Raw genomic sequence first — 23884 nt, 5'->3', positions numbered from 1 at the left:
TCAGAAAATTACACGGGTCCTTCCCGTTGTATTCCGATCATGGGCTTGACGGTCGTGGGTTCGAATGCCAGTATCACCCACTCTCTCTGCCGACTTCCGTAAATGACTTGCCTTTAAATATGGAAATAATGACGCGCTGTTTGCAGCTCAAACGGAATAGCGCTCCGAACGGCTGTTTGCAGCGCTATAAAAGACAAGTTATTGTTCAGACTCGTAGTGAACCATTCCATTCGCCGTGATGAGATCTGCGCGTCGATATATCTCACATTGCCAGGGAAGTTTCCAGGCACTAAGCATAGTGGATAAATGAAAACTTCTGTATACTGCCCTGAGAGGAAACTATCCCTATGTTCTATTCATTGGAACGACTGCGGATTAATAGGTGTGACCTCATAAATACAGCACTCAGTTCATTTAGACATGTTGGCGCCAAACGCTTTGTGCACTAGCGCCTCGGGAATACTGCAATCTAGCGCTCAACGTGGCCGGACAGCTGTGTTTGATCCTCTCGAGCACAGACCCTATGCACAAACACAGGGGCAACCCTGACACCCAAAAGCTCACTTACGTACATTTGTAGTAAAACCATACATTTTTAAGGTAGTAAACATTTTATTAACTTACATGCACACATCTAATACATTTTGGGGCATATTTACTAACATTACACGCAACAGAGGGCCGCAAGCAAAGTTGATGCGCTGCGTGAAACAGAGAAATGTTGGCACATCTACAAAGATATTGTGCATTTCTGCTGCCTCCTAGCGCTGCCTCGCACCAATGCATGCCCCCCTGCACCACACAGAGCACCACACACAACTACAGCCACACAACCACACACACAACCACCCACACAACCACCCACACAACCACACACACAACCACACACACAACCACACACACACAACCACACACAACCACACAACCACTACCACCACACACCCACACACCCACACACCCACACACCCACACACCCACACACCCACACACCCACACACCCACACACACACACACACACACACACACACACACAGACACAGACACACACAGACACAGACACACAACCACTACCACCACACACACAACCACAACCACTCCCACACACACAACCACACATAAACACACAAACACACACACACACACAAACACACACACACAAACACACACACACACACAAACACACACACACACACAAACACACACACAACCACACACAATCACAACACACACAACCACACACACAACCACACAACCACACATACACAACCACACACACAGACAACCACACACACAGCCACACAGTCAGTGCACACTTTCAACAGACACAGACACCACCAGCCGCCAGTGCACGCTTTCACCGGGCACAAACACCACCAGCAGTCAGTGCACGCTTGCACTGGCACACACCACCAGGTGCATGCTTTCACCAGGCACACACACACCACCAGCCGTCAGTGCACGCTTTCACCAGGCCCACACACATCACCAGGCCCACACACAGCACCAGCCGTCAGTGCACGCTTTCACCTGGCACAGACACACCACCGGCCGGCCGTGCACGCTTTCACTAGGCACAGACACACCACCAGCCATCAGTGCACGCTTTTACCAGGCACACACCACCAGCCGTCAGTGCACGCTTTCACCAGGCGCACACACACCACCAGCCGTCAGTGCACGCTTCCACCTGGCACACACACCATCAGCCGGCAGTGCACACTTCCACCAGGCATACACACCATCAGCCATCAGTGCACAATTTCTACAGGCACACAGACCACCCGCCATCAGTGCACGCATCAATTGTTAACGCATCCACAATTAACTATTGTAGCAATCGCAGTATGGCGCACTTTACTTTTAAACATATTCATCTAAAGCGCAGCAAGCCACCATTGCTACAAAAAGAAATACACATTTTTTTGGCCTACAATTTATAGACTTGTGTTGCAATTGGTGTTGCAATATTTAGCAATGCCAATAGCTCAAACTTAATTACTGCGAGACCTATTGCATTGCAAATGCTTTTTTACCATTGAGTGCTTTCTTTTCCCCATTCTTATTTTTACAATCTGTGCAATGTATGATTTACGATATATAATTTACACCGGCCCCGCCGCTCTCTTCCCCCTCCACCATCACGCAGAAAATAGGAAGTGTTAATGTCCATGTGACATATAGAAACTAAAACCTATATTCCCCCTTATACACTTATACTGAATTTTACTAGTTAGCAGCCAACAGTATTGGCTATTGAAAAGAGTTACTTGTACTATCGGGATGAACTTCCTCTCCGATAACCCTCGGTTAGACTCGGATTCTCAGAATTGAAAACCAAGAGACAGGGCCCAGCCCAGCCTCATCCGGCCTCTGATGGGCTCAGACGGGCCAATCTTGGCCCGGTCTTTGCCTCGGCCGGCGTCCCCGCGCCTGTCCCGCGCAGCTGGGCCCCTCCGTTTGATTTATGGCGCACCTGCACCCGTTGCTCCTCCTCACAGGGACCGGAGAAAAAGTTCAGGAATCCGAATGCCAGCAACAAGGGCTTCTCGCGGTGCAACAAAAGTAGCAGCTGCAACAAAGTACAAAGTGTCTGCGATAAGGGCTCCTGCTACGCCGAGCCCCTTTGTTTGATTTATGGCGCTCCTTGGACCGTTGCTCCTCCTGGACTGGAGGAAAAGTTCAGGAATCCCTTGTATGTGGGTTTCTTGTAACAAGGGAATATCCGGTGCTTGCCGTTTCAGTTTTTGCAGTACCACCCCTGTTTTGATTTTGTCCCCCAGCCCATTTACGTTCCATGAGAGGATCTTAAAATTACAGGAGGAGTCTGCCCTTCTCATGTTGGCATGCCCTTCTCATGTTGGCATGCATTTCTTGAGCATGGAAAACACTACCCGGGGGAAGGGCAGTTGGACGGGGGCATCCCAGCAGATATCCATAAAACATTTCGAAAGACATCTTGTCCTACAACCGTCTTTTTCCTAAGACATGCACTGTGCATTAATGTTTCTATTATCCAATTTATGTGCCTATAAACTACAAAACCAACTGGTGAAACCTTCCCACCCATCCCCCCTCCCTGCACAATAGACTTCGAACTGCCTACCCCCCCCCCCAACTTTGCAGAGTTCCTGTGTACCCCTACCCTCGTATCTCAACGTTTGGGAGCACGTCCCAGCTTGTCACCCACCCCTCGCCGTATAATCCCCTATGCATGCAGTATATTGTGCCACTGTATTACAGTTTACTTTCGGCCCATCAGGTTCATGTTCGGTTCTAGCAAATATCATGAAAGCAAGAATCAACGGTTGTGAGATCAGTCAATCAAAGCTATTGTCCTACTGTAAGTTCCCACCTAAGTGACTCTCATGAATTTTATACTCCTGGGGTGACTCGTGGCTGGTCCCATAGTATATCTTGCTTCACCAAATCTTGCCATGAATCTCGGCTTCAGTTTCCAAACCATCGCTATGTCTCTGTCCTGGATGTTGCCACTCCTTCCCATTTTTCTGCTGATGGAGGTTGGATTGTTTGTTTCCAGATGTCCTCCACCCACTCTCAGGCTCCCTCAGCGGACTCAAAGAACCATGCCTTTCCCTCTGCCACTACCCAAAGTCTTGCCGTAAACAATATTGCATACTTTGTCTTTGTCGCGAAGCGCCCGTGTGACTTTCTAGAAAGTAGTGTCTCTTCTTCTGGACCTTCGCTGTAAAGTCTGGTAAAAAGGTTTTAGTAGAGTTGTCGTACTTTAAGGGATGGGCCGAACGGGCAGTTTGTAGGATTATATCCCTATTCTTGAAATTGAAACACCTCGCTAGGATGGGGCGTGGGGGCGCACCAGGCCACGGCGGACCTCCATGTACTCGATGGGTCCTTTCTACTGAAAGCAATGATAGAGGGCTCTGGGCTGCAGGTGCTTTTTGATAAGATCTTCCAACAAGTAAAGTCTGTAGCTGGGCCCTCTGCAATTTCCGGAACCCCCAGGATACTAACATTATTTCTGGTTGAGCACCCTTCGTAGTTTTTCAGTTTTGCCTCTAGGTCCGCCTTTGTTATTAGGAGCTTTTCACATTTGCTTCCAGTGCTTTGGTAGTTGACTGGTGCGAGGTAAAGGAATCCTCAGTGGCTTGCACACTCTCTCCCAAATTGCGTAGGTCTGCATGCATTAGTGTTACCTCCAAAGTGACCATCTCGATCTTGCTTTCGAGTACTGATCGTTTTCCTTTAAGGGCAGCCATTATGGCCTGTAAAGTAGGAGCTTCTTCCTTTGTTGCCTGTTTTTGGCATTGGACATCACCCCGGTCAGTCGCGTTTTCCATTTTAGGGTGATTACATTTATCAAGCTTTGTCTGGTGTGTCGTTCTTGTCCCTTTATGATTCAACATCTTGTTGTAGACTGTGTTATTTCACCGTCTGGCTCTCTGTGCCTCTACAAGGCTGGCTTGAGAGTTACTGAAGATACGTGTTATCAGCACTGTGTATAACCTGTGCCTGATCTGTGTTCAGTTCCTCCTTTCATCAATCTACAACCTTGATTTATAGCCCGGGCAATGCACTGTGTAATTGCATCAAGCAGTGTTCGCTTCCCTGTTGTCCTGAGGGAACTGGTGTTGCTCTTGGTTTAATTCATGGCCCTGCTGCTGCATATCGGTCACTCCGTCACCACTTCCAGCCCGGGCAGACACGCTTCATCGGTGTTCGGGGTCTTCATGCACCCTGAGCCTGGGCTGGGTCCATGGCAGTGATCGTTCTCCCTTTTGGCTGCTCAGTTACTCATTGAGTCTCCAGCCTCCTCTCACGGAATCCCTCCGCGATGGCCTCAGTCCGTCTTGTCGGGCTGACTTGCCGTGGGTAGCTCCAACACTTACCAGGCGTTGCCTGGAGTGTTGGGATTCCGGTCGTGTTTTACACCTTGGCAGCCGGATTAGTGTACCGGATAATCGGGGATTTGGCGGGTGGCCGCTGGAACATACTTAGAATGCGGCCATCTTTGATGGCTGCTGGCCACGCCCCCCCAATAAACCTGTTTTTGGGCATTACCAATGTTGTTGTTCTGTTTGGCTTTGTACATCTCATGGGTGTAATGAAGGGAAGCGAGGGAGTGACGATGAGGTTATGCCTCCATTACTTACTGGTTATTGCATTACTCTGACTCCACTTCCATCGCTTCTATTCATTACATCCCTTCATTGGTGTGGTGTTGGATTATGTGATAGAGGAAGAGGTGTGGCGCCGCGGCCAGGGCGACTGACTCCGGAATCTGGGGATCACGGTTCGATCCCCGGCACCGGCGGCAGATTAGCCCAGCACCATGTGACTCTGGGCAATAGCTTGCTTAATCTTCCCGACGGCCCCCAGCGCCTAGAGACCCTAACGGGTGATTGTGCGCTTTACAAATGTGGATATTATTATTATTATTATATTACAGGAGTATGGGGGGGGGTTTGTAACCGTGATTAAGAATCCTGTGGTATGGGTGTCTAGTGAGGCAGGAATGCCTCATGGGTGTAATGAATAGAAGCGAATAGAAGCGATGGAAGAGGACTCGGAGTAATGCAATTACGGTAAGTAATTGAAGCATTATAGAACTGGATATGTGATAGAAAATACATAGCAGAGTAGGCGAAGTCAGGAAATTGGCAATTGGTGAAGTAAATAAAGCACTTTTCAGACTGAAGGGGCAAATCTCCAGTTACACTCCTAAAATAAAACTCACTGAGAAATGATCACTGGATTTAAATTTAGCGGAGCATTTTAAAATAATATTAGATTAACCTTTTACCTCTTTAGATGGTTAGTATTGGAGAAATGATAACCCACTAATGTTAACATGGGGGGGCACAACCACAAGTCCCACATTAGGTCAATACTTTTTTGAATTGCAGTGTCATTTCATACTAGGCCTTCATATCAATATTTCTTTTATGCAAGAGTGCAATCGCAAAATATGCTTAGGCGAGTCCTGCTTAAGCACTTGCTGCAGGTAGCACCAAGCACTTAAGAACCTAAGCACTTGCAGCATGTAGGAAGTCTGAAGCCTAATATGCAACCTTCTTGGTTCTCTCTAAAAATTCTACCCTATAGCATAGAAGCTGCTTATCTGCTCATATACAGATTCTCATGCGTTGTTCCTTTTACTAATTTCCCACTGAAACACCTTCCATCAGCTGAGAATTGTTGTCCTGTGTGTGGTGAGCTTCTCTTATTTCTATGTTTTTACCTTTAGCTTACGTTTTGAAGGAGTACGTTCTTGCTCTTTGTACAGTATTACATCTGCTTTTCCAGCGATGTAGACGCTGCGTCTTAATTCATTCTGTTTCCTTAGAAGGAGGAAGCTAACTATGTTGTACTCCATTTATTGCGTGCATCAATTAAGGGCAACTTGACTCCAGAGCGAACAATCAAAAGTGTCATCTGTGTAGTTACAGTGCAGCTAGTCTAGGGAAAAAAAGAAAATTACGTTTTGGAATCCAAAATGCAGGACAATGTGATATGTGTCATGTTTAAGGAAGATTTTTCCTTAATTGTTTTGAAGGCTACACTTGCCTTGTACAGTCCTGAAGAGGCCAGAAAATAGGCAGGCCGAATGCGTCGACTTTTCTATGAAAGCAGTCCAAAAGAAATAAAAAGGAAATATTACAAAAAAATACCAATCTAAGTGTAAAAGCAAATGGGGTGGGGATATTAGATTGGGTCGCTATTTGTATACCTATGTGGACTACCTGGTAAATTGACCCAAAGGATACACCAAAAAAAAAACATAGCCCGTTAATGTTACTCCCCAAAAATATTTGAGAAAAGAGTGTATACATTCCTCTAATAGTTTAATACTGTTTGTATATTTGACTGTGATGAAGTAGGTTCCAATCAAATAGGAATGTGTTAGAGGTTGACAGAGAAATAATTTGAATAGAAACAATACCTGTAGCTGTCTGGAGTAGTTTGTGAGATACATTTTGTTAAAGTCATAGATAAAGTTTTGTTTGGATTCTAGTACTAATTAAGAAACTATTGTTGAGTACATAGGACAGATAACCTATCCCTAGTGATCCTCCTCTCTTTCCTTGCTTTCTGGACAAATGAAGCACCATTACCACAGATTAGTGGGTGACCCAGCTAATATGAAAGGATTATGCATTTTGTTTCATTGCTACTCCTCTAGAGCTTTCCACATTCAGTCCACTCTAGCTCCAATATGCCTCAATGGAGAGTTTCATGCCATTCTTCAAAACAGTGCCATAAAAATGGTTCCCTTTACTGAAAGGGTAACCAGGCTTTATACTCACAACTTCTTGGTCCCCCCCCCCAAAGGATGTCCGCATCTGGCCCTTTCTGGATTGGAGAATCAACTTTTTTCAGACTATCCCTGAACCAGGTAATTTTGGTCCTCCACCAGCAGCACCAGATTGTGTTGCTGCAACTGCAGAATGCCTACTGTCACATCCGAGTCCTGCCGATTCAGAGACGCTTTCTCTACTTTATAGTGAGAGCTCAGGATTATCAAACTGCAGTGATGCATTTTGGCTTCATATCTGCACTGTGGGTCTTCACCAAGGTCTTGATAGTGGTGGCAATGTAATTCCATACTTGGGCAACTGGTTGGTGAAGGCAAAATCTCCCCAGTTGGCCCCTGACTTCTTGGCGCACACTTCATCGGCTGCGAGTTTCCTCACCTCAGAAGATCCTGGACATTGGGATGGTCTTGATGTTTCATACTTGAGCTACGCGGTTTGTTTTGAAGTTACTGTGTGTATCCTGCTAGCTCCCCATGTTCAGTGAAGGTGCCTCTGGATTCATTAGTTACATTACCAAGACTGTATTTCTGCAGTCACCCCTCCATCCTATGTGGATCAGCCTTTTTGCCTCTGTTGAGGAAGACAACCATGCTGAAGGATACTTCTTCCCTGACATGTGATGATCATCTAGGAGAGATGTCTGTTTGTACAGGACAGCTCTTTTCTATGAACATTCTGGAGTTGCAAGCCATCGGTCTTCCTTGAAGGCCTTTTTAGGTCTCGCACTGGCGATGCAGCGCAAACGGCTGTCTCGCTGCGAGACCTATAGTCATCGGCTATGCTTTCAAGGAGATAGGCACGCGCAGCATGCCGGAATCGGATCAGGTCGCGCGCGTGAACACGCACTCCATTGCGACTGGGAACAGCATGCCGGAGTCGGATCAGGACGCGTGCTTGAACACGCACTCAGACTGTGAACTGTTGCCGCGCGCACACAGACAGACGCACACACACCCACTCCCCCCACCTCCCACTCACCGGTCTCTTTCCGCTGCTACAAGCTCCATCACTCCGCCGCATCACCTGGCACACGCTGCTCTTCCCGGAAAGTAATGGTACAGCTTACCACGCTGGTTTTTACGTCATCCCGCTCGCGAGCGCACCCAGCGTTCTTATTAGCCAGGGGGACCGTCATTCAGAAAGGTGACGATTCGCTGCTAGTTTTTCCAATTCCAAGCGACAACACTTGAACGAACTGCAATAACATACTTTTTAGCCTATCAGTTAACGGAATACCGGAAGGGTTATGTACAGATGTGCTTCATGCTTATCATTGAAGAGAAACAGTCACAGCCGTCTTCATACCAAATGATTTGAGCAGGTCTCGCAGGCGTGTTTTTACATTTCACTGCCGCTTTTTTTTCCGCTGTCCTTCCTTTCTTTCTCGCAGATGCTTTCTTTAAAAGGCAGCAGCAGCGGCAGGCTGCAGGAGTGTGTGTGTGGTAATGAGTTCAGGGACAGAGGCGGGAGCCCTACGCGCGGCGCTGTCAGAAGAGGCGAACGCCGCTCCCTGCCCTTCATCCCTGTCTATATGCGCAGAGGTGCGGAGAGCGTCTTTGTGTCTGAGCATCTGCCGGCACAGCCCTAGCCCTTCCCCGCCTGGGCTCTGAGCGTGGGATGTTCCCTCAGGAAACGCGCTCAGCCGCCTCAGGTGTGCAGCAGGAGGCGCAGCTGTTTACCTGCAGCGAGGGGAGGACAGGGAGAGGCGCACAGCACCTCAGAGCTCCGGAGTAGCCACCGCACCAGCAGCATGGAGGAGCTGTGCTGCGCGCAGGCCCCGCTGGCCCCAGGCGGGGAGGAACTGCTTGCCGTAGGCGTCGGCGACGGGCCCAACCTGCCCCTCGGACCCACGCCCAGCCAGAGCCATTTCCAGGTGGACCCGGTGACGGAGGGGGGAGCCCCGAAGGCCCAGGATGATGAGGCCACGGCGGGGTGAGCTTTCAGAACGGGGACACGGCGCTGAGCGAGGCCCACAGCCAGCACTGGGGCGGGCAGCATCACTACTACTATGACACGCACACAAACACCTACTATATGCGTACCTTCGGACACCACACCATCGATGCCTTGCCCCGCATCGACCACTACCGGGACACTCCCGCCGACCTGGGCGAGAAGCTGCTGTGTTACAGCTTGATGAGCTGGAGAAGGTGAGGCTGCGATCGGGGCATGCTGAGGGTGGATGATGGAGGGATGTTGAGAGCGATGGGGAGGTCACCCTATGGAGGCAGAGACGTGGGTCAGGTCTGTGCGCATTGGATGCTCCTGGAGCATTGTGTGGGTAATGTGTAGAGTGAATTCATGACAGACAAGGGAATAGAGGACAGGTGCAGAGCGAAGAGACATGGCAGGCAAAGGTAAGTAGGATGCTCAGTGGTAGAGGCACAGTGCCGAGTATAGTGATCTTTTGGTGTAGGTTGGCTAGAGGACGGCAGTGCCACGCAGAGGGTATGAGTCATTTATAGGTGGGCATGGAATCCACCCTAATCGTGGAGGATGCAGAGTTATCTGGTGGTCAGGAATGTGATATGTCTAACAACTAATGTGTGAGGACACCTCAAAGTGTGTTTGAACCTGCCACATAGCCAGAATGACAAGAGTGCATTTGACTTGCTTTGGGAAGTATGTGCATAGCAGCGATACGGTGTATGCAGTGACAAACGCAGTAAGTGCTATGGGCTGGAGGCACTGACCTGAGTTTGTTGTCAGTGCAGTCCTGTAAGTGCAGGGCCATCTCCTAGAATGTGAATGATCTTCATGTAGAAGTTGCAGAATAAAAGGGGTGCGGTCATGTTTTGCTGATTGCATGGACCGTGATGGTGGTCAGGACAGCTATCCTGTCAGTTGAGTGTAATGGGATGTGCAGACTTATCGCATTAATGACCGAGCTTGTTCAGGGTCACGTGTGTTTGCATCTGTTGGAGTTTGTTCATGGGCTGCATTTGTTATAAAATTACACGGTGTGTGCAAAGTCCTCAAGGGACAACATAGAGGAATTGAGATGGATGTTTAGTATTTGTTTAAAATGACTAGTGAGAACTCTACATAGTTCTTCCTTTCTGAAGTGACAGCACGACATGGCACCCAATGGCTCGTTTACTGTGTAATCTTAGAGTTAATTTACAGGCAATAGGTCAGCAATGACCATGCGATGTATGGGATTGCTGCCTGGTCGTGGAATTAATCCCAATCTAATTGCTGATGCAGACAATAGCCAAGTGCAGTTGGTTGTTGGAAGAACATTCTGATCAGTAAGTATCTGGTTAGGTGACTACTTAATGAACGCTTCTAACTTGATACCCGTTGTTGGTGCTGAGGCATTCATGCTGTTTGCAGGTGGTTTGGTGCATTGTGTTGTCTACGGGTGCATTTCTGTAAATTTTTAATTTTTTAAAAACTTTTTCTGCACATTGCCCATTACTCTGTTATTACTGCCTGATGGAGTTTGGAGATTGCAGTGGACGCAGATAAAAACGTCATCTGGACATTTGCATTTCCTGACCCCATATGGGTCCCTGAAGGGACGACGTTGATGAGTGATGCAAAGACGGAGTCCTAAAACCCAGCTGGCTCGTGTCCGTGCACTTTTTCTGAAGCCTTTGTACTTTGCCTCACACACAACCACACAGAACCACACACACACACAACCACACACATAACCACACACACAACCACACTGTCGGTGTACATTTTCACCAGGCACAGACACCATCAGTCATCAATGCACGCTTTCACCGGGCACAAACGCCGTCAGTGCACACTTTCTCCAGGCACACACATACCACCAGCAGTCAGTGTACGCTTTCACCAGACACACCCACACACACACACCACCAGCCGTCAGTGCACGCTTTCACCAGGCACACACACCACCAGCCGTCAGTGCACACTTCCACCAGACACACATACCACCAGCCATCAGTGCACAATTTCTACAGGCACACACACCACCAGCCATCAGTCCACCCGTCAATTGTTACTTTACTTTTAAACATATTCATCTAAAGTGCAGCATGCCATCATTGCTACGAAAATAAATACACAGTTTTTTTGGCTTTCAATTTATAGACTTTAGTTGCAATTGGTGTTGCAATTTTTAGGAATGCCAATAGCTCAAACTTAATTAATGCGAGACCTATTGCATTGCAAATGCTTGTTATGTTATGGGTCAAGTGATAAACGTTCTGTTATACATCATTATGGCCTTCCACTGTTTAAACAAACATGGTGTAGTCGGGTCCAGGGCACTCTTTATGGAGGATCTACTCTTGTGGCAGTGGTCCCTGAAGCACACTCTTTGCAGTGCAAATGTACCTAGCATTGTGTCGGACTTTTGAGCATGTTTTGGTTTCAAACCCTTGAATGGGAACTTCATGCTTATGTGACAGGTGTGATCTTTTCACACTTCATATGTCCATGAATCAATCTTTTTTTTTTCTTCAGTAGGAGGTGTCCCTTGTTCTGTGCACTGCAGTTTCTACTTTCAGTCTTTTATAACGTTCCCTCATATCTCACTTCTGTCATGGGTCCTTCAGAATGTCTGCAGAGATGGGTCTGAGATGATCATTGTTGCCTTGGACTGTAATGCTGATCTGTTGGAGCTTAGTGTTTCACCTCCTCTTTCCCTTTGCGACAGAGCAGATCTGCTGGTCTGGTTTTCCATCCCAGCCCTCAGACACTCCGACTCTATGCATGGAGATTTAGCAGTTATTAAGTGGCTTCTTTTGATCACCCATCTTAAGTGGCTGTTATTTAGATTGCTAAGAAGCCTTCTAACAAATCATTCTATGCCAGCATTAGGATACATTTGTGCTGTTTGTAGTGAGGAAGGCGTGGATACATTTGGGGCTTGTCATGACAAAATTCTGCACTTTACTCTCTTGTCTAGCAGGCTCTGGAGGTTTTGACTTTTAAGAGCTGCTTCGCTGCGTATCATTGTTTCTGTGTCTCCTTGATCAGCCTACTCTCTTCAGAACGCCTTATGGGGCCAGATTTCTTTCGGGGCTGTAACAAATTTACTCCCACAACTTTGATTGTTCAACAGTAGGGCTTGAATTTGGTTTTTACGTTCTTCCTGGATTTGCGGTTTGAATCTTTTTACGTTTACTTAATGCATTTTTTGCCCTTAAACTCAACCAAATTTCTGGTGGTCATTTCCTTTTTCTGCACGTTCAGCAAGCTTCAGACCCAAGTGAATTTGACATTCTAACTGGCTGAAAAGCTGTCTTGTTCTGTGTTGACTGGGCAAGGCAGGGCAAAGAGAATGACCAGCGTTTTGTTAATTTTGCTGGTGCTACGAATGGTGAGAACACCATTTCATTTTCTGTCACTCTTTGCATAATGATTAGCTACACTTTGACAAAGAAGGGTCTTCCTAAAGGTATTCGGATCAGTTTCGCTAGGGCCATATTCGTTTCCACAGCTTTATCTAGCATTTCAGTGACTGAGATTTTCTGGGCTGCAACCTGGTCTTTGGTTCACATGTTTGCCAAGCACTACAGCTTGGCTACTTTGTCTAGAAGGGATAGCTACTTTGCTAAGTCGGGACTGTGTGAATTTCTGGGTTGCTTGGCTTTCCACAGTAACCTTCCCTTTCCAAGTTGGGTACTGCTTTGGGACTCGTTCAGAAGAAGAGAAATCTGCAGGAAGAAGTATCCATCGGAATTTTTTTTACCCTTGGTAACGCTTTTACTGATGTGTGTATATAATTATCTTCCTCCAGATTCCTCAACCCTCCATCTCCTCCTCTTCTGAGGTTGTGCTAGTTCTGGAACAGTTCCATATAGTAGAAAATGCATTGTCCTGATGTTTTTCCTGCTGCCTTTTTAGTCCTTGCCTAGTTGTTACTCTGTGGGCTCCGATTGGTATGGAATCATGTGACTGAACTGACTCCCACGCTCCAAGCAGCTTCATATGTAGCCAATGTTGTCATGTCCTGGGGCCGTTGAAGCAGAGGCTGAAGTCACCTTAGACCACCTTAGACCACCTGGCAATGCTAGAGAGCTGTTGCTTGATAACGTTTTCCAGATCTTTTCTGGTGCCTTAGATATTCATAAGTTAATGACTTTTTTGGAAGATGAAGCATTTACAAGAAAAAGTGTCACTGAAGGTAAGTAACCTATTCTTCACATACCCGTGTGCCCTGGCCTATGCATATATACTTTACCTTCTCATTCATCCTACTCTGTTTCCCACTGTTGTGAGCTGGAAGGGCGGGAAACCATTGGTTGATATTATCATGCCCACATGGAGATGTAATCTCTATTTTTAAGATGTAGCTATATTTCCTCTGTTAACTGCAATAAGTAGATGTTATGACCTCTATTTAGCTAACTGTAACCTTTTCGATGCGTCGGACGGCCCCGGCCGTCCAACGTCACAGTGGGCGTGTGCGGAGGACGGCTGGGGCCGTCTGTACCGCGCACGTGTCCTTTTTTACGGCACCGAGGAGGAATGTCTGCCCCGGCGAAGAGGGTAAGAGCCAGATCTGCCAGGTGTTCAACAAATGACATTTCTCTCAAGTAGTATCATGTTCATATTTTGTGTTAGTTAATTTTATCAAGGAGTTTAGAATTTGAATTAATTCATGTAGAAATGTGTGGCTCGCCCCTTGTGGACTCAGAACGAGTCAGAAACTCAGAGCCTGAGTCTGAATTACTATCTCTCACTTCCTTTATCTTCTGCAGACATGGCGACATGCTGTTCCTGTACCCTTCTGGTCCTGCTGGCTCCTCCTCCGAAATCATGGATACCTCTGCAGGGACCTCTTTCGGGGTTCCACTGGCACGACCGCTGAGTGCTCCTCAAGTGGTAGAAGATGACATAGATCAATTTATGATCAAGCAGGAAGGAAAGATTTACAGGAACAGAGACCCACAGCTGTATGTATTGAAGCTGCAGTAATGCAAATCAGATTTTTATTTATCTTGGTGTCTGAACAAAGAATTTCCTGCCCTTGTTTTATCATCAATCTATTTAACACGTGTCTCGGAATTGCACAATTTTAGAGTAGTTTAATTTCACTTTGGATTCCTACACCCTAGACTTCCACTCAAAAATGATTTTAAATTGATGCTGAAAAGCCCTAATGTTCTGCACCTCTAACTAGACTCTGTAAGCCACACCAGCCATGCATTATTTCCCAGCGATATTCCTGTCTCTCACATGAGGCCTGAACACCATTGAAAGACTATCAAAGAATTCCAGATAAGTGGTATTTGTATTGTGTAATAAAAACTTAGTAGGGTAAGAGATTGATTGATCTGGGTTGCTACAGCATTTAGTATGAACTTGGCTTTGAACGTGAAATTCCTACCAAAATACTGATTTGCAGACATACAGAGGAGCTTGGCTAGCGTCTAAAGCTAGCAGATTATTTACCTGTTGATACATTCTCTCAAACATTTATTGCACACATTGGTGACATATCAACCAGATGTTGCAACCCTGGACCAGATTGTGTGCCACAAAATATTTCCTTGGTGATTAGACCAAGCTCTAAGCGGCCATTGTTGGACCTGGCCATTTCTGCAGGGTTATCCCCAAACTTTTTGCCTTCCTCTGCCTATTTTTCTGACCACCTTTTTATTGGCTTTAGGACTCTGGGCACTTTCCTCTGCTAAACAGTGCAAACGTGCATGTACTCTCTCCTCTAAAAAAGGCATGATTGGTTTACACCTGTTTGGCAAATTTGTTTTACTTCCAAGTCCCTTATAAAGTGGTATTTTATATACCAAGGGCCTGTAAATTAAATGCTACTAGTGAGCCTGCAGCACTGCTTATACCACCCACAGAAGCAGCCTTTCAAACCTGTCTCACACTTGCCACAGCAGGGTCTGTATGCACAGTTTACTGACACTTCAACATGGCATTTAAAACTACTTGCCAAGCCTTAAACTCTCCTTTTATTACACATAGGTCACCCTTAAGGTAGGCCCTAGGTACCCCTGTTGGCAGGGTGCTGTGTAAGTAAAAGGTAGGAAATGTGTCTCTATGTGTGGTATGTTTTGGTAGTGACAAACGCCCTATTTCGTTTTTCACTGCTATGAGGCCTACTCCTCTCATAAGCTAGCATTGGGAATTCCCTTATATACTTTTAAGTGGTAATTCCGGATCAGACCGGAGCGGTGTTGCCATGTTTGCTATGTTTAGAATATTGGTGTTAATCCTATTTACTGGTGTAGTTGGATTTTACATTGCTTTTTTTACAAATTCCACTTTTAAAAAGTGGGCATTTCTCTGTGCTTATGACTCTTTGTGCCCTGCAGCCTAACTCCAATACATGTCTGTGCTGGGTGACCGCTACACTTGGTGCATCGTTTCTAGACAGCCACAACACAGGAAGGGCTGGGTGTGATGGGATACATCTGCAATCATCTGCATACTGATAGTCTTCCTGGGCTGGGAGAGGTGATTCACACTTCACATTTGTATAGGTTGTGTTCTGCCCTCACACAAAGGGCTGATTTACCCTCTACTGATCATCTGGAGGCTGGGCTGAAATGAATTGTTGCACACTTCTAAGGGTTCCTTTAAAGTCACCCCTTCATCAAAGACATTTTTGAGTATAAGTACAGGGGCTCTGACCCCTTGATTTGAGACACTGCGTGGACTTGTAGCCAGATGCTGCTGGTTCTGCAAATAGCACATTGCCAGAGATTGCGGTGCTGCCAGGAGAAACCACCACTCGGGCTACTTGCTTTGCTCTGCTGACCTGCTGCTTGCTGGGCTGCTGGAGGGACTGCCACTCTGCAACTGTACTTTTGTGCTGGCCTGCCTTTCTTTGTGCCTCAAATGTTCTCCTAGGGACTGTTGGCTTGCCCCCTGAGCACCTCTTCTGTGGGACTCTATTCCCTGTGTGTCCGGCAGCAGCGTGCTCTGTATTTGTAAACACCTTGTGGTGAACACTGCTCAGACCTACAGAAAGCACGTGACTAGCCCTTCTGTGTCCTGGAAGAAGCCCTGTGCGCCCAACTGGTGGGCTGATCCTTGCGAGTTCTCAGGGAGGGTGCCCTGTGTGGGAACTTCTCAGGAAGTTATTCGCCCAACGTGTTTCGATCTCTTTCGTTGGTGCACGAGGACCTCCAGCGCACCCTTTGTTTCCCTAGCGCCGCCCTCTCCAGCAGGAGAAGGACATCTCAGCAGAGAGGAAAACTCCAGGGCGGGGCGAGGGTGGCACAGAGGAACTTTTCTACGTTGGGTGGTCGGTGGGGCTCAGTGCCAGAAGAAGACATGCCGGCAGTGCTTTCACTAGTGTATTGGCAGAAGAGACGCCTCTGGCTATCCCACACTGCCTGCTCCGCTGGGGAGTTCCCTGTGGTGTGGCTCCAGGAGCATGACACCAGCTCCATGGCAGTTGCCGAATCTCCCCAGGTACTGTGGGCAGCAACATCACACGATCTTGGGCAGCTAGACCACACGCTTGTGGGCAGCTGCACCTGGCAATTTTGCATATGGGGGACCAAGCAAGGTCTACCTGCTACCTACGGTATGTGCACTGGAAAGAGTATGTCAGTCCCCAATTCATTGGTCTCTAGACTCCGGACCTTATTATGGTGTGGCTTTGAATAGAAGTCTGGTCTTGCAACCTTCCACTAACCTGTGGAAGTGTGGTAAGTTGGGATTTGTGCAACAGGAGTTAGCGAGACCTGTTTAATTGTTTCTATTTCTTCGTTCCTGCCTTATTGTTAAAGTTTTTGGGTCTTCCTGTCCTCTGTGCATGAATTTGCCTGCTACTTGTTGGTCTTTTATACGTCTATGAAGGTATTTGCACTGGGTTCTAAATTTCAGGTATCGTGTGCGTGCCATGGTTTCCTAGTACTTGTAATTCAGACTGTATGATGGTTGTGTTGCTAGATCGGGAGGGAGAAGTAATTGGGTGAATGGGAGGGGTAGAGGAAGAGGCAATATAAGAGGAGAGCGCAGATTTGAGGAAGATGAACTTGGGCGGAAATCTGAAAATTCACAGTTCATCCGATTTTCTTTAAAAATCACAGGTGTCCTTTATTATGCTGTTACTCATTTTGTGGTGAGGAGATTTCTGCTACCTAAATTTTAGGATAATGATATGCCATGGAGGTTTTTCCAAATAATTTGTCCTGGGGAGTTTGGTAGGATTTCTGGTGGCGGATGAAGACGGCCAAGTGAGCCCTTTTTCTTTGTCTTTCAATAAACAGGAAGTTGTTGCATTGCTTTGATCAATTACATATTAACACCTTCCCGTGACATTCTAATGAAGCGGGGAGATTGCAGTTAGTAAATTTAAAATGAATACATTACTCCTCGGGCACTAAACTCTATCTGAAAGAAACAGGTTAGTGTTAGATTCCTTACCTTAGAATATCCCCAGGCGTCAGTCTGGATCCGAGGTAAGGAATCTAATACTAACTACTGTTTCTTACAGATATATCGTTACCGAAGGTAAGTAACTTGTTCGTTAGTTATCTTTTAAGATACCCTAGCAGCTGAACACATCCATTACAGAAATACACGCCATCTAAAAGTCACTACTTGTATCTTCACTTCGACAATTTGACCTTTCATACTGTCAAAGCTACTAACCAGTTAACTTTTAGCTGTGTATGATTTCTGTTATTACATCAGGAAATGGAATCAGTTCAAATGCCACTTTAAAATGGCTTCTGTTCTTATGTCTGAAATTTGCATTGGCTTACATTTACTGCAGATTAACTCTGGTATTTTTCTCTACCTAGATGCAGACATGGACCTCTGGGGAAATGTGTACATTGTGTGCCTTTGGAGGTAAGAGCACAGTGTACTTTGAAATTAGATCACACAAATGTAGAAGAGGCTGTTTCGCATTTTTGGCGCTTCCAAATTTTGTTTGAGTGCCAGAGAAACAAAATGCTATGGATTAGACAGGACTCTTATTCGCCATCTTGGTATCTTCTCTGATAATCCTGAATACTCCTGCGTATGTGGAAATACATTAACTCTATTTTGATGAATGAGACCATTTTTTAACTAAAAACTTGGAAGCAGACTCTTGGTGAAATTCAATTTATTTGTTCATTTAAATTTAAGATCGAATTGGCACAAATTATCATCTTTCACAAACTCTATTAATAGGGGAAAAATAAAGCTAAGAAGTGAGTGGATGTTTTACTCTTTTTGCCTTGTGATGCCTTCACTTTGAAGCATCACTTCTCAGTGACGAAATAAGATGAAGTAGACACTCCCACCTCGTCTCTCCCACCAGCAGATAGAATGTCTTACAGGGCATTCAGTGACAGTCAGGAAGCGTCAGGAAACTGCTGTGAAATGCTCTCATTCATCAGGAGTTCCTCTGGGCGAGATTTCTTCCTCCATCAAGAGTCATTAAGCCCTTTTTTGAGGATCTGCACGTAGGAAAATCAAAGAAGTGATCGGTAAGAGTGAAACATCAGGATTCTCTTCAATGTTGCGGTCTGGTAGGTATGCCACCTGCTAGCTTTCAAAGATGATGTTGCGAACCCATCCAACATATTACCTACAGGATGACCACTTTCATGTGGTTGTACCCCTACAGAATCTGCAGATCGACTGTTTTTATATTGTCCCAAGTCACAATTCAAAGATAAAAAGCTATTACAATGTTTCCTGAATAATTTCTGAAATAATTTATTTAAACTATAAAAAAAAGTTTAAAAGTCCCTAAAAACGAGTAGCTATGACCATGCTGGCCACAAGGAAAACCTAAAAACCTTTAGCATAAATATCCCAGCCGCTTTCTTTTTATACAAATTTCGTATAAGTATCTATCTACTTACAGTTAAAACCAATTTGAGGATCACTGTTTGTCCTTAATATCCTGGAGGCTACTGAATATTGCCTAATTCCAAGATTAATGCAAAGTGGTTTAATCCAAATACTTCTAGCTCTTTTATACAGAGGGAAGAAAAATAGCAAATAGTCGAAGTCTTATATAGTATCCCCACATCGAGGATAACATGCTTGGATCTCAGATGGTGGCTTCCATTTGCATTGGAATTGGCCTATCTGGAGGGATTCCTCCCTGAGCCTAATATATAAAGTTCTAGCTTGGTAAGAGCTAATTGCATCCATATAGTGCTGTTCAAAGGCAAGGGAGCACTTATGTGATAGGAATGTTGCCATAGGGCTATCAGGACTGCTACTTCTATAATGTTGCTCATTTGTGTACAGCCAAAACACCGCCTTTGCGGTTACCCTTGATCTGCCATTTATAGTTGAAGTCTTCGCTCCATAATGAGTACATACCTAACGCTTGAAAACTATTTATTTGGGTTGTGAAAACAATATGTTGGAATATACATTTTTTGTGTCTTAAGATCTCGATTAAGGCTCTTTTGTATGTTTGGAATTCAGGAATAGTCTACAGTCTGATCCAAAAATAAAATGGCCTTAGGGCTGTCTTATTACTAATATGTTTAAACCCTACGTCATAAGATAAAGGAACTAAGGGTGTGCTTTGGGGTAGGCTAAACAGCTACTTAAAAAATACATTTTGTTTGACGTCTATTCTTTCAATTTCACATTTCCCAAATTTCTGCTCCATACAGGGCTGCACTCTGAACTTTGGCTCAATATATCTCAACAGCTGGCGATACATGTCCAGGAGTAGTTTTTTTACACCGTGTTAGACCTGCAGAGGCGCTGTGTGGCTAGATGGTACTATTTTTGTGTAATTGCAAAGACCAGGATAAGGATTTATTTACTCTAATGCCTAAATAGTTGAAGTTATCCACCTTCTGCAGTATAGTTCCCTTCATGCTATAACTTCCTCTAAACAATTTATGGGGTTTGAAGTTCATGTTCTTTGTTTTTAGGGTATTCACGTCTAAACTCTTTTTATTGCAAAAATTCATGAATTTGTCTAGAAGATTTTGTAATCCCTTAGGTTATGGGAGATTAGTAAGTTTTCATCAAAAGGGCTGGTATGGAAATTCCATTAAGTCCAGGAGAATCATGGTCATCACGGTCGTTTTATGTAGTGCGAAAAATTTCCCACGGGCTCCTCCTGCCGCCCCTTGTTCTGCGATGCACGGTGTTCAGGTACAGGCAGCTCCCTCGACAGTTATATCCAACGTTCCGCGCTGTAGGAATGGCGGTAAAGCTATGTAGCCCCAAGGATTTCCCAGGGGCCTTCTTTTCCTCCCACTCCTTGTTCTGCGATGAACAATGTCCTGGGACATGTAGTAAAATATTCAATACAGACTCCACCTTTAAAATCAGTACACCTTAAGCTACCTGCAAGATTACTACTTCCTCTTCAGACGCTGAGATTTCTCCAGCTTATTCTGTATCAGTACAAAAGACACCTATGTTTGTGATGTTCCTCTCTGACAACTGCATTCTGCCACTTCTAAGAAGTCGCCACCACACAGAAGGCGTACTACCCAAAAGCAGAAAGGGACAGGGTTCTTTAGCCGTACACAAGAACTTCCCAAGATGTAGCACCACTCCTCTTCGAGAGGCCTCACACCTAGAAGTGGACCTGCTGGTAAATGTCATTCTCAGAAAAGATCAAAAACGTATCTTAATTTGTGTACTCTGGATCATAGCACAAACTCTAATGGGGACACCACTATGGATGTAACAACCTGTTTTCTGACCTTGGCTGTCTCTCCTCTGGACAGCGAATCACCAGTCCTTTTCCAGCCATTCTCACTACAGCAACAGCAAAACTGCAAAAAGCAAAACTGAGCTTTTCTATTTCTACCCCTTGATCAAATACTCTATTGTTGTTGAAACTTTGCGGCCTTTTTCATCAGTGAACCCAATCTTACTTTTAGTTTTAGGAATAACAGAACTGGCAGTTGAACAACAACACTGCAATACTGAACAATTATCGGCCTCCTGATCAAGACCCACTTTTCCTCAGGACAGATGCTCAGCCAATGTTGATAATTGTGGCTTGTGCCAGAAAGAGACGTGGCTTTGTTTCTTCCTCATCAACAGTTTTCTAGATGAAGTGTAGAGAAAAGCATCTGGTTTGGCTGCCACCTTTATGAAGGCTAGAAGTGTTTCAGCTCTCTCAGGGCGTAACAGCAAATCTTTCAGGGAATCATTGCAATGATTTGCTGAAAGCCTCCATAGAGAGAGGACTTCAAAAAAATTATCGATGAGGCCCTTTGATCTCCAATCAGATTATCAACACTAAGCGACTTCTTCAGACTTCAAAGCTGCAGTGCTGCCATGGTTTGACTTTGAAAATGTTAGTGCAGCTGAAAATTCTGAAGCTAGACCGATTACAACAAATTTTTAACTTCCCATTAGTAGAAATTCTCTTTGCGTTATAAAGATGCCGAAATGCACAGGATGAAAGCAGGAACATTGAAAGATGTAGACTTGGAGAAGAAAATGTGTTCCCACTTTGGTAATTCCACAAACAACTGTCATCCTAACTTTATTAGAATTAACTAGAAAACATTGTCAAAAGTCTTTTTTGAAAAGAAGCTGAGAGGTGCTCTTGAAGGGTCATTTATTTCCCAAAGTCATACTAGATTATAAAAATGCACAGAAATTGATGCAACAGAAGACATTTAGACAGCTAGCTCTTTACTAACTCCATTAAGTGGGTTAGATGCATGCTATTAATCTTTAGAAGGCATACTTCAGTATCTCCGGAACACCAGAAGGTTCTCATGGTCCTAATGGGTAAGGAGCACTTCCAGTGTAAGTTCCTCACATTGACCCATGCTCCTTTAGCAAAACCGTTACATTGGTGGCAGCACATTTAAGACTAATGAAAGAAAGCATTCATCTCTTTATATGGATAAATGTCTGTTTAAATATACCTTCATATCAAAAAGCATCCCAAGAATTCCTAATGGCCTCCATTTTCCAAGGTCTTTTGTTGCATATTGATCTATCATAGACCACACCTATTCCGTTATGCATCATACATTATTTATGGACAGTCTTGGCCATCCCAAAAACTAAAAATATTTATTTTAGAGGACACACTGTACTCTATACAAGTATAGTATTAGGAAGGTCATAAGGTAAAGCATACAACACTCTATGTGGTTGTTTCACTTTTGTGGTCAACAGCATGGTACATTTTCATAATTTCAAATGCTTGTTGACCTATTCTTCCATTGTAACCGTACTTGGAGAACTACAATACAAATTGAAAGGGGATTGAGGCAAAGACAGATTGCACCTATCCTTAGTGGAGTAGTTTCTATCAAAATGAACAAGGTCCTAAGGACCGGAGATTCAGTGCCCCTAAATCTCCCGAGATACACAATATCATAAACAGAGTGATCCAGCACACTTAATTTAAATCTGTACATTTACAAAAAAATGTACAAAGCCAAAGTACACTGCATGCACTATATGTAAGTCACCCCTACAGCAGGCCTGAAGAGCCCTAAGGCAGGGTGCATTATATTACATATGAGGACATATCTGCATGATAAGATATGCCCCTGTGACTTCTAGTTCGATTACTAGATATTGCAAGTGAATTGGGAAGCAGTCTTAAGGTATATACTTGGCACTGGTCATTATGAGTTATCCAGCTTCATAATGACTTCACTGAAACCTATGGTGTTTGGTATCAAACACCGCATCTTAATCAATCCACACTTATGCCAGTGTTGGATTTATTATAAAATGCACCCATAGGGCACCTAAGAGGGGCCTCCTGAAACCCTACCAGTCCTCTAGTGTGCTGGCTGACTGTTATCGACCAGCCTGCCACCACAGTTGAATTTCTGACCCCCTGGAGGTGAGAGACTGTGCTCTCAGAGGACAGGAACAATGCTTGCTTTGGAGGATGGCTCCAGCAGGATGGGTAGCGATTTAGCATATCAAGGCCAGGGGCTTCAAAGCCCCTGCCGCGTTTGATATACAAGCCTGGTTTCTCCCATGCCTGGGAGATGCCACCCTCATCCTGCGGCCCATTTGACACCACAGCAGGCAGGAAAATTAGCTAGTCAAGAGACGTGTCACACTTACAGGCTGAGCACACCCCTAAGGTAGGCCGCCTAAAGTGGACTGTCAAAGAAGGGTTTCACCAGCTTGTTTTGAAGAAACTAGGAACTCTGGATCAAAGGTATACCCACTCCCCACAGAAAATGATCATATATGGGTAATCGTCGCCCAGGGATAGGTAGCCCACTGGGTACTACCTTGCACTCTTAATGCCCCTAAATTGAGTATTTAGGTGGATCCCCTCGCACCAGGAACTCAGATTCCCTTGAAAAAGGAAGAATGACCAAGAAGAGCCGAAGCGGAGAGAACTGCAGGCTGGTGGTGGACTTTGGCACCAAATCCTGCCAGCCTGCTCCTGTCCCAACAATCATGAAAAATTGACTCGTCCTGCAGCTGTGCAGCCTCAGAGGTTCTCCAGCACTTTGCCAAGCCGTCAGCATCTCGTTTTAAGTGGTAGAGCCACATCATTGCAACCTGCACTCACCGGCCACAACGTTTGGTTTGCTGATTTGCTGACCACCGAGTCCACAGATGCAGCTGCTGCCCGGAGAAGGTCACTGTGCTCTGGGGGGGGGGGGGGGGGAGTCTGTCTCCCCACCAAGTGTGAAGATGCCAGGACCAACCGGAGCCTCCCTGCACCAGTACCCAGGGTACTGGACCCCTTGCAGCAA

The 23884-nt window shown here is 45.4% G+C and overlaps 1 protein-coding gene across 2 annotated transcripts in view; it reads left to right on the top strand.

Moving 5' to 3' along the window:
* NPLOC4 (NPL4 homolog, ubiquitin recognition factor) overlaps positions 1-23884 on the top strand; it is a 652620-nt gene that overhangs the window by 172143 nt on the left and 456593 nt on the right. For both annotated transcript variants that reach the window (XM_078654232.1, XM_078654233.1), the window contains exons 4-5: positions 13979-14173; positions 18005-18053. In XM_078654232.1, the coding sequence (XP_078510358.1) occupies positions 13979-14173; positions 18005-18053 (244 nt within the window). The remainder of the gene's footprint in view (positions 1-13978; positions 14174-18004; positions 18054-23884) is intronic.

This window comes from Lissotriton helveticus, chromosome 7 (assembly GCF_964261635.1).
Source record: "Lissotriton helveticus chromosome 7, aLisHel1.1, whole genome shotgun sequence".
In the NCBI taxonomy this organism is placed as follows: Eukaryota; Metazoa; Chordata; class Amphibia; order Caudata; family Salamandridae; genus Lissotriton; species Lissotriton helveticus.
This window is presented reverse-complemented; position numbering and strand designations above follow the sequence as displayed.